The 12,345-nt window shown below is 39.7% G+C and overlaps 1 protein-coding gene across 1 annotated transcript in view; it reads left to right on the top strand.

The window, feature by feature from the left end:
• Positions 1 to 8,818: 8,818 nt before the first annotated feature.
• LOC114471451 (sodium bicarbonate transporter-like protein 11) overlaps positions 8,819 to 12,345 on the top strand; it is a 37,560-nt gene continuing 34,033 nt past the window's right edge. The window contains exon 1 of the mRNA XM_028460274.1: positions 8,819 to 9,107. Within this exon, the coding sequence (XP_028316075.1) occupies positions 9,047 to 9,107 (61 nt within the window). The 5' untranslated portion in view covers positions 8,819 to 9,046. The remainder of the gene's footprint in view (positions 9,108 to 12,345) is intronic.

Genomic DNA, 12,345 nt, shown 5'->3' with positions numbered 1-12,345 from the left:
CTGGGTGTGTTCTATGAATGGATGAAAAAAACATTTGGAAAAGAAATTGGAATATAGCTCAGAATACAGTTAAATTATAACCTTCAAAGCAAGATGAGAGCAGTGATCATATTTTCCTGGTCAGTTTGACACTAAGCATGGTATATTGCTTGCAACGTTACTGGGAGATATTCATTAAGAACACTTAACTGTAACTTTACTGTATGTAACCTTATTCTAGGTTACATACAGTAAGGAAATAATACAACTCTGGCACTTTTGGTTTGTCTAGGTTCTCTCTGACTCAATCCACTGTAGAAATAACTCTTGTATCACTCCGCAAAACGTTGAAACATGGCGGTGTGACTGGAAAAGGCAGTGACCGGGGCTGAAGTTTGGAGCTGACCAATCACAGCCCTAGCTGACTACCCGTCAAGGCGGTAGTAAAGTTATGGGGGAGGGGGTCAATGCCAACGTGCGCCTACATGCGTTTATGGCAAGGGATTTTATGCAGAACCTTAAATCAGGCTTTAGATGATCTATTTCTGTAGTTAAAAAGGTATGCCGTAGTATTTGTCACAAGTCACAGACATGGTCTCCTACAGTTATATAAACCAAATGGGAAAACATGCACCTTGCACAGATCGAATCCCAATACTTGGTAAATTTATTGGGTGCCATTGCTCTCACTATTTAACTTACTTGTACAACATTAATCTAATTAAAATTTTGTAGACTTTTAATTTGAAATTTGCAAGTCCTTCCTTATCTGATGTTCAATATATTATCAGCATTTGAATTGTTTTCCTGCACTGAAGGATTTTTCAAAATAATAGGAAAGGTTACTTGTGAGCTGTTATTACAGTGAGCATAAGGTTATCAGATAATCTTCCTATTTTTACGTAAACTAAGAAAATCATTATCCGTTTAGGAGACAATAATCAATGAAAAAAACACTGTCACTAATGAGATGTCTAATAAAGTATCCAAATAGACACATTTATTCCTTTACAAACTGCATATTTTAATAATTAATGAAACATTTGTGTTACAGGGCAGATTTGTGTGCATGATTTTGAGCTGAATGGAATTTGCTGCTTTTGTGTTTTAGATTTAAAAAAGAAAGCAGATGGCAGAGAGAGGAATACCCTGTGTCTGAGTCAGTTGGATGACCTGATGGTGAAAAACGCATCTACATTTTCATGAAATCACTCTTGAATGCTGAGGCAGTAAATTCCAGGTCAATGGCCATCAAACGTCTTCATAAAGAACTCTGTGCTATAGGTGTTTAAAATGATAAAAATCAGTGCCAACTTAGTTTGACTGCACAAATATTCTGCTGCCTCATGATTGTTCATATTATACGTAGGTCCGCTGGTGCACTTACACAGGCATTTTGAATGAGGGGTGTTACCAACTGTTCACTGACTGTAACATTTCAGAGCATTTCTGTCTGTATTTCTGCTCGGTTGCTAAATGAGACATTCTGAAGACAACAGGCTGGTGGGCTGACTGTCAGTTTACATAAACCTCTGATACCATCCATGCCCCTGTTTAGTTGCTATATCATTGTGAACCAAGCTGCAAAATTGGCCTGAAGAAAAAGGGTGATCCTATAGTTAGGATATGTGTAGTCCTCCCGCATTTCTGAAGAGATTTGACAATTGCTCTATCCGTGTTTCTATTTAGCTGCAGAGGCTTTTCACAATGGACTTCAGCTACCTCTTGCCAATAAATATCCCTTTTTTTTCTCCTATTTTTTGTCAATTTTTGCACGTTTTTTTTTTTTAGACATCAAATTGTTGTCCTCTCTTAAATTTGTTTCGGCACTTTTTATCCAAAAAGGCTAACTTTTGTCCAATAAATACAACTTGTTTATATTTTTCCCCTACATTTAGCCTATGTTTGTTCCACATTTTGTCCTTTTTCACTATTGTTTGCCACATTTTGCCTATAACATGCCACCTAGTTCCTCCATTGGACCATGCTTAGCCTCTTGTTAGCATGTCTGCCTCCACTCGCTTGTCAAAAAAAAAAAACGTAGCGAACCGGACCGGCCCACTTTGGGTTGACGGCCCACCGGGATGATACCCAGTGTGCCAGATGGCCAGTCCACCCCTGGGTACACTATAGACAGGTGGACAGTCCATCAAAGGGAAAAACAGTGTCAGAAAAGGGGTGATTTCACACACCCTGAGCACCAGTTCATGGAAACTTTGGCAAAGCACTTCACCCTAAATGGCCACCGAGGCTCTGACAGTGTTAATTCTTCAGAAATGAATAAAAAGATTGGTTTGATTGGGTGATTTGAATTTGTGAACATTTAGGCCGGTAGTACCACTACGTCAGCCCTACTTCCTAAGATATCATATGCACAAAATCAAAGAAAATATAGGATTACAGCGACTCTGAGCTTTGAGTGCCTGTTATATGATGAATCAATCTTTAGGATGGAAGACGCGTATTCTCCAGAGACAAAGATAAAAGGGTGTATGAGTGTATGAACAGACAGCAAGACAACCACAAATAAAATGCAGATTACAGGACCAACAACGAACTAAGAAAGTAGAAAGTGAAGAATATATATATATATATATATATATATATATATATATATACATATACAGTATATATACATGAGCGCTTGGCAGCACAAATGAACCAGCTGCTGAGAGATGGGAATCACCCTGAATGGTTAACCGAAGGGCGCACAATCCTGATCCTGAAGGATCCCTCAAAGGGTACAGTCCCATCCAACTATCGCCCAATAACCTGCCTCTCCACAACGTGGAAGCTCATGTCCGGCACCATAGCGGCTAAGATAAGCGGGCACATGGATCAATATATGAGCACAGCTCAGAAGGGAATCGGCAAAGATACCAGAGGTGCCAAACACCAGCTCCTGGTAGACAGAACAGTCGCTCGAGACTGCAGAACCCGACATACTAACCTGAGCCCTGAATGGATTGATTACAAGAAGGCCTACGACTCAATGCCACATACTTGGATCATTGAATGCCTGGAGCTATACAGCATCAACAGGACTCTAAGAACCTTCATTGCAAACTCGATGAGGCTGTGGAAAACCACCCTTGAAGCCAATGGCAAGCCACTTGCACAAGTCTCCATCAAATGTGGCATATTCCAAGGAGACGCCCTGTCCCCACTGCTGTTCTGCATAGGTCTGAACCCCCTCAGCCAAATAATCAACAAGACTGGCTATGGATACCGACTTAGGAACGGGGCCACCATCAGTCACCTCCTCTACATGGATGACATCAAGCTGTACGCTAAGAATGAGCGAGACATCGACTCACTGATCCATACCATCCGGATATACAGTGCAGACATTGGGATGTCATTCGGACTAGAGAAATGTGGTCGGATGATGACTAAGAGAGGGAAGGGGTCTCACTCCCAGAAGGAACAATAGCAGACATTGAGGACAGTTACAAGTACCTCGGAATCCCACAAGCAAATGGCAACCTCGAAGAGGTGACAAGGAAAGCGGCTACGGCCAAATACCTCCAACGAGTACGGCAGGTCCTAAGAAGCCAGCTCAATGGCAAGAACAAGTCCCGGGCAATAAACAGCTACGCCCTGCCAGTAATCATATACCCTGCAGGAATAATAAGCTGGCCAAAGGATGAGATACAGACCACAGATGTTAAGACGCGAAAGCTCCTAACCATGCATGGAGGGTTCCACCCCAAATCCAGCACCCTGAGACTGTACGCTAGCAGGAAGGAAGGAGGCCGAGGACTAGTGAGTGTGAGAGACACTATCCAGGATGAAACATCCAAGATCCATAAGTACATCAAGGACAAGGCTCCAACAGATGACGTGCTCAGTGAATGTCTCAGACAATGGGGAACAGAAGATGAGGTGTTGGAGAATCCGTCATGGGAGGACAAGCCCCTACACGGGATGTACCACCGAAACATAACTGAAGTGGCGGATATCAAGAAATCCTACCAATGGCTAGACAGAGCCGGACTAAAGGACAGCACAGAGGCACTCATCATGGCTGCACAGGAGCAGGCCTTGAGCACCAGAGCAATAGAGGCCCAGATCTATCACACCAGACAAGACCCCAGGTGTAGACTGTGCAAAGAGACAATGAGACAATCCAGCACATAACTGCAGGGTGTAAGATGCTGGCAGGGAAAGCTTACATGGAGCGCCATAACAAGTGGCTGGCATCGTGTACAGGAACATCTGTGCAGAGTATGGGATGGAAACCCCAAGGTCAAAATGGGAAACACCTCCAAAGGTGGTAGAGAATGACCGAGCCAAGATCCTGTGGGACTTCCAGATACAGACGGACAGAATGATAATGGCTAACCAACCAGACATTGTGGTGGTGGACAAAGAGCAGAGGACAGCCGTTGTGGTCGACATAGCAATACCAAGCGACTTCAACATCAGGAAAAAGGAACACGAGAAACTAGAGAAATACCAAGGGCTCAGAGAAGAGATGGAGAAAACCTGGAGGGTGAAGGCATCAGTGGTGCCCGTGGTCATTGGGGCACTCGGGGCAGTAACCCCCAAACTGGAGGAGTGGCTTCAGCAAATCCCAGGAAATACATCAGACATCTCGGTCCAGAAAAGTGCAGTTATCGGAACAGCAAAGATACTGCGCAGAACCCTCAAGCTCCCAGGCCTCTGGTAGAGGACCCGAGCTTAGAGGAAAAAAAGAGACCGCCCGCGGAGGGTGAGGAAGAGTTTTTTTTTTTTTTTTATATATATATATATATATATTGATTAAACCATTATTCTTATCTTATTTCTTTAATCTCCTAACCTACAAAACAATTTCACAGGTTTTGGTCAAAGCATGACAAGAACCACTTTAATATTGATACTCTTCCTCTTAATCCAACAAGTAATTATTTTTTTAGAGGCTATGATGAAAAGTACAACTTTTGTCCTTCTGTACAAGCTTTGCACACTCTTCAGGTAAAAAAAGATTTTTGGTATAAATCCCTTGGAATTGATGTGCTAAAAAAATTTAAATTGCAATTTTTTTCTCTTTGTATAATTACAATAACAGGACAATTGGATGGAATTTGACCTGGACTTTTACTGCCTTCTAGTGCTTTGGAAGAACATTACATCCCTCACTATTGGAATTTACAGCCACAGCCTCATCATGAGTAATGTATGTATACTGTACATACTGCTCTGTAAGCACTCCCGTCAAAGCTACACATCAACTATAACACAAAGGCAATGAGCATACAGTTTTTAGTGGTTTTTATACAGAGAGTTCTGTATTTTCACCTTTTGGGAGACCTGAAATTCAGGGTTTTTATTAAAGAAAACCATTCACATTTAAAATATTTTAGGAAAAAGAAAAGATGAACTTTTGTACACATTTGGCCAAGTCATGTGAGCATTGTATTTTTAAATGTGATATTATATTAAATTAGAATGGAAAGAAATTCATTCAAATTCAGTGTGTTTGCAACACTTGAATTGCGCCAACACAAGAGAAGCAGACACACAAACACACACACACACACACACTGGCTTGACCAAAGTTCTCTTTCTGTCACCTTATTAGTGCAGCCTCAGTGCCCCGGGGCCACTCAACCAGAAAATATGTCACCTATCTGTGCTTTAATGCTCTATTTTTTGCTCACAGCTCCAAGTATTAGTTTGGAAGGGGAAATCTCTTCCACGGTCAATCATTAGCTAATTGTTGCTCATTAACTCCAAAACAATTGGGAATGCTACTCGCTTTCCTATCGCTATACCTCCATTAATCAAGAACATCAACAAATAGGAGAATATTATAGGAATTAAACTCACTCACTGCAACACCATAACTAATCCATTTCCAAAAAAAGGCAGTGTCCCAAAAACAAATTAAATTCAAAGGAAGATACAACTTTTATATAGTTTTATGATTTACAATTTTTCGTGAATAATGTGTGTTTGTTTTAGCCTAAACAGTTGAATAGTTAGTGTGTTGATGAGCTGATTGGAGGAGTATATTGGGTGTTATGGTCAGTCATTTGTTTTTAATGCGTGTGGTTTCCGTCTGTACAAGCTGACACAATAGGTAACAAATTATATCTGAGAGAGTGAATGATTACTCTAAATTATACAAGTTCCACTGTGGTGGCTTCATAGCTCAATTTAACGAGAGAAAGTCAGGAATATCCATTCTTTCATTCATAGATCATAGATCATGGGAATATACGAAATATGAATCAGGTCAGGTACAAGGTGGGTTATATCTCAGACAGGATTAGTCTGTTTCAGAACCAACATATGGACCAAAAACAACATGTCCATTCAACCCTATGTGAAAACTGGAGAATTAAATGAATACTTCTTCAAATTTAGAAAGATTTTAAAGCTTTGCAGGATGCATGGGGAGATCATGTTAACTCCTCACAGAAGTGGCTGCCTTGTTGTCACCTCATGAGTCTTTTTGCTCTGAGAAGATTGGCTCACCACTACACTATAATGCTGCGTTCACACCGAATGTGTCTTCTGCGGCACCGGAAGCATCTGCCATATGAAACGTACTGCAGGGTCCGCAGGATCAAAATATGTCCCCATTCGCTTCAGACGTGACACCAGCGACACATCTAACTTGGTGAGTTTCACTGCCTGCTGAAGCGAGGAGCTCCGCTCCTTTTTCTCCACTCATAAACATAAACCACCAGTGAAAAAAGCTGCTAATGCTATCCTAGCTCAGTGACGACTTTCAAAGATGAAAACTACAGAGAAAACTTTTACCTGCTACTACCACCTCCTCGCTGATTCTCCTCCACGCCAAATCCTTCCTAGTCCGTTCCCCGTTATAAAGGCTGTGTCATACAGCTCCAAGTGGTCACACACAGCTTCTACTCCATGGTTGAATGGGTGAACAGACCGGTGTCCGTGTTGACGGCCTGACATCATCGTCAACAAAGAGTCTGAATGGCTTTCGTCATGAGAAAAGGTCGCAAGAGTCCAATATTTTCAACTGTTGCGGATGTGCGGATATGATGAAAAATTAGGAGCGCGCTCGCACGGCCAAAGCACTTGACGTGCGGATCGGACCTCAACGCCACACAGGAAAGATTTTGCATCTGGGCATAATGCTGCCCACAAGAAAAGCCTCACATAATTGTCTTTAGGCTGCGCTGTGCTGTAGGGGTTAGTCTTAATAAAAATCTAAAGATAACCATGCCAATATGTATATCATGTTGTTGATTTTCAATTGAGAGACCTGAAATATAGAATTTCCTGAGAAATTCAAACCAAGCCCTTCTTGCAATAATGCCAAACTCAAACAGACTGCATTACCTCAGCTGCTAGTCAGAGAAAGTTACGGTATTAACACCGACTCCGGTTGGAGTCGGCTAATTTATAACTCAACATGTCATCGTTGTGTGAAGAAACATATGTTCATTAGTGATGTATACAGTCTTTTCAGTTCATCGCAGGCCTGCGTAAGTACTGATTCATAAAAGGGAAACAAAATAGGTAAATTTGATTGAAAAAAATGAAGAACATCATCCGTTTTCAGAACTCACATATTTTAAAACAGTAATAAAGTTATTTTAGTGCAAAATCCTGTTTTTCTCATGCTGAATGAAAGACGTTAAAACTGGACTAATGTGTTCTGACCTCTTTGTCCTGTTTAAGACCTGAGCTGCAGCGTTCTGAACCAGCTGTAGCTGTTTGAAGACCATTACAATAGTCCAGTCTGCTGGAGATAAAAGCATGGACCATTTTCTCCTGGTCATGAAAACTTTCACTATGGAGATGTTCTTTAGGTGGTAGAAGCTGTTTTTGTGATAGATTTGATCTGACAGCAGAATGTCAGATCTGAGTCAATCAGAACGCTAAGGTTTGGGACTTGGTCTTTAGCTTTTAGAGGTCGAGACACAAATTCTCAAAGTACAAATCAGGAATTTTCTTAGAAACTTTACTGGCATTTGTGTGTGGATCAACAAAGCGAGAAAACAATGTTGCCCAAAAGTTTTTTGCTGTAGCATTGATTTTTTTGTACTTGATGGATTTTTCACAAACTAATGCACTTTGTATGGCGTATAAGAAACATACCTATCAGACAAATACATTATACTTCAGAAACAAATACAGCTTTACAGATACAACAAAATCCCACTTCTTCAACTGCTAAAATATCCTTCAAGTACAAAAACACCCAATTTTACATCAACAAAAAAACTGTTCCTGTTTTCTACTTTGCAGATTCACCCATACATGCAAGTACACTTTCTAAGAAATGTCCAGTTTTATACTAGAATTATGTGGTTTTTTTGCACATGAAAGATTTCAGTTTGAACCTTACTTTGTTGAAAAATATTTATTTGTATTTGAAGACATGTCTCTTTGCATGTTGTATTTGTTTGATAAGTACACTTCTCATTTGGAAATCAAAATGCATTAGTTGGTGAATGATTGTTTGTTTTAAAACCACTCTACGTTTGTTTGTGAATCATTGGGCGTGAGTAAAAACATGATTTTAACTCCATAGATGGTAGAACATGCTTCCAAACACAGCTGCTGAACAAAGTGGTTTGTAAGAGAAACACAGAGCTCAGATTTGCCGAGTAATCCTACCACACAAGTGCTAACTTTTTTTCTGTTGTTAAAATGCAAAACCAACACAGAGTGGAGTAGAGATTGTACTTTGAAGTAACTTTCAGTAAATAAAATCTACCCTGGGAAACTCCATGGTTTAACATGGCATTTAAATGTTAATCTTCAAAATAGAAGTCATTACAATATCAAAGACTTTCTCTACGCATTTAAAGTATTGTAGTCCCTCCTCCCTTTGCTCTCACATCAGCCTTATCTCAACTCTTCAATAGCCCAGCACTACCTTATGCACCTAAAGCAAAGCTTGGCTGTGATTGGCAGAGAAGACATTAAGATGTTATTCATTGGTACCATTGTACCTCGGGGCCTGTTTGCTTGACTACTCAGGCTACAACTCATCCATGAGATCCACACCAACCACTTCAGGCCGGTGTGAACAGAACTTTGCTTTACATTTGCCAAAAAGTTTTCGTCTGTTTGCCTAAAAAACAGCAGCTCAATGAAGACTAAAGAGAAAGCTGAAGAGATGTCAGAAGTTACGGTGAATCGTTTTGCTGAAGGTAAGAATTTGAAGACAAAATTTAGTTGTTTCGTCTTGCTTTTGCTTAATTCCATATGATGTGTTTCTTCTTACATATGTCTGAACATGTTAAATGTCAGGCATGTTATTCGAAAAGAGATTTAACGGTTGAATAAGATCGGGGTAATAATGTTGATGTGGTTGAGGCCGATACATTGACCAGTCCTGTGTGGAATGTTCATGTTCTCTTAGGGCGTGTTTCCCTTCTCTTCGTCATTTCAAAAAAGTTTATTGTAAACAGTCGTTTATAGTCCCTTAATCAGTTAAGGGGAGTGAAAGGTGTGTGACAAGCATCCACGGTGGGCGACCGTGGCTCAGGTGGTAGAAGGTCGTTTTCTGATCGAGAGGTTGGGGGTTCGATCCCAGTACCTGACTATGTGTCGAAGTGTCCTTGGGCAAGACACTGAACCCTAAGTTGCTCCCAGTGGTTGACTAGCGCCTTGCATGACAGTCCTGTCCCACTGGTGTGTGAATGTGAGAGTGATTGGGTGAATGAGCTGATATGTAAAGCGCTTTGAGACTGCTTCAGTGTGGTGATAAAGCGCTATACAAATCAAGTCCATTTACCATTTACAGTAGCTCTGCCTTGCATCTGATTAGATGTGGATAAGCTTGAGCCGACATGGAGGTAAATCTCCTCAAAAAATGATTATAAAAAGGATGAAGACCATATACAACAGGGCTGTAAAACTCATTTTAGTTGAGGGGCCGAATACGAACCAGTTTGAGCTTAAGTGGCCCACAGATTTTAGGTAGGAAAAAGAGAAAATTCAACATAATTGTGCCCTCATTTGCATGCACTTCCACATATTATGAGAGTACATCAGTCCCTGCATGATCTTTACTTAAATTTATCTGATTTGGGGAATTTGGGGAAATTTCATGGAAAATTTTTCAGATTTTGGAAAAAATATTGAGAATTCTTTCAACAATTTGAGATTGAAAATGACTGCCGTCGTGTGATATTTGGAGGGCCTGAGATATCTACAGATTAATTAGTTGGTAATTTACAATTTGTTTCATGTTTTTTCTGTCATTTTTACTTTCTCAAGCGGGCCGGATTTGACGCTCTAAAGGGTCGGATTTGGCACCCGGGCCTTGAGTTTGACACATGTGATATACAACATCACAGCTTTACATCTAAATCAACAAGACCCTTTGATACACATTGTGTTCATGTTCCTACTGTTCAGCACGTGCATGGCATCAGTCTGCCAGGGTGTGTCTGTTTTTAATGTTTGACAGCCCAAAGGCTCTTTGTGAGTTAAGACGTGTACTCTGTTATATATTTATCTCTTTCCATCTGTGAAATATTGCCAGCAAACCCATCCAGTAGCTTTTATATGTCATCTAGTACTGGCTCATGAAACTACTAAAACATCCTTAATACCTGACCTTCTTGCACCTTCATTTTTCAAGAAAGTAAAAGCTTGTCTTGTCATTAATCATTAGCAATTAGAAAATGAAATGTCTTATTTCTGTGAAATTTCCCACCTGCTGTTTTTTTTTTTTTTTTGTTGTTGTTGCTGTGTTTTCCTCAGCTCTGCCCTGAAGGCACTGGTGGAGTTTGATTAATGTTTCACAGTAGACTTAACCAACCTCAGTGTTTACTTTCAACAAACCCCATGACCACGGGACATTACTTTATTAATGATGCATTTCATTTCTTCACTAGCTTAGTGTTAGCGTTTGTTTCATGTGATGAATGAGCACATTAATATTACCGAAAGAAAATATAGAGGTAGGTCATGGGAAGCTCAAAATCTGGTTTTCAAATATGACCTTTGGGGTAAGTAGTTATCCTAAGGTCCAAAAGGAATTGATATCAAAGGTGTATTATAGCTATAATAAATCTTGTTTTCGTAACCTAAATGTAAATTGTGTTTTACAAAGTGACGTTAAAGGGCCATGAGAGGAATCTGGAATTAGAAACAACAGTTTGGACTTTATGATGGATCATCATGTACCTGAGATAAGACACGTAGATAAGATAAAATCTGAAATGGTTTTCACACATTGTAGCAGTAAATTCTAGATGTTAAGTAATCAAAATATCAACAAATTATGAAATCTAAATTAGAATTTGTGAATTAGATATCACTGTGTTCTCTAGCTATAGCACAATGGAATAAATTCCTCCCTCCCTAGTTCCTTTCTTCCATCCATCCATCCATCCATTAATCTATCCAGAGCAATTTTAACATTGCATCGAGCGCAGCAATGAGCAACTTTTATCACAGTTGGAGCCGTATAAATGGGATTTTGGGAACCGAGGGCCATGTCATCAATTTTTGTGACAGTATTTAGAATAATGATCAATCAGAGCATTAATACAAGAAAGAACAAATTATTTTCTATATTTTGTTGTTGTTTTGTTTATTTCTCTGTCATTAATCATTTTGTATATTTTTTGTTGCCGTTTTGTGTGTTTTTGGAGACATTCTGATGAATTCTGTTGTTGCTTAGTGTACTATGAGTAATTTTTGTGTTTTTTTTTCCTTTAGGTTCTTTTCTTTATTTCTGTTATTTTTTGTTGTTATTTTGTTTATTTCTCTGTCATGAATCATTCTGCACATTGTTGTTGCATTTTGATTACATTGTATTTGCCTAGTGTGTTTTGAGGCATTTTTGTGTTTTTTTTGTTTGTTTCGTTTGTTTCTCTGTCGTCATTTTGTTTATTAATGTTGCTGTTTTGTGTGTTTTTGGAGACATCTCTACTCTACTCTGTGTGTGTGCGTGTTCCTCAAATATCTCTGCGGGGCAGATTGTATAATTACCAGTTTGAATAGTTTCTGATGATTATAGTGGTGAAGTTAGACATCAATGACAGCAGACATATTCAACTCATGTCAACTCTCAACAAAACATAATTTTCATTTTCCAATATTAAGCAGAGTCCTGTAGTTTTAATTTTATATTCACCTACCTGTGGATATTAACATATGCCGAAAGCCAGTCGTACAAAGAGAGAACAAAAAACATCAGGCAATGCGTCGTGCACGTGACGCTGAGTCAGCTGAAGCACGAGATTGATGTGCGGCGTCGGATTTGTTTGGATCGCAATGATAGCTTTAATAAATTATTTCATAAATGCTTTTTAGTGCATCTAATCTGACAGTTGTGGATTAATGACACTTAACGAGTCCGGACCGAGTCTGTTCTGGTCTGAGGAGATCCAGATCTGTAAGGACAACAAACTGTAATCAGAATAGATGGGG

Source organism: Gouania willdenowi, chromosome 10, assembly GCF_900634775.1.
Source record: "Gouania willdenowi chromosome 10, fGouWil2.1, whole genome shotgun sequence".
NCBI lineage: Eukaryota > Metazoa > Chordata > Actinopteri > Blenniiformes > Gobiesocidae > Gouania > Gouania willdenowi.
The sequence above is the reverse complement of the archived record's forward strand: the minus strand, read 5'-3'. Positions and strand labels throughout refer to the sequence as shown.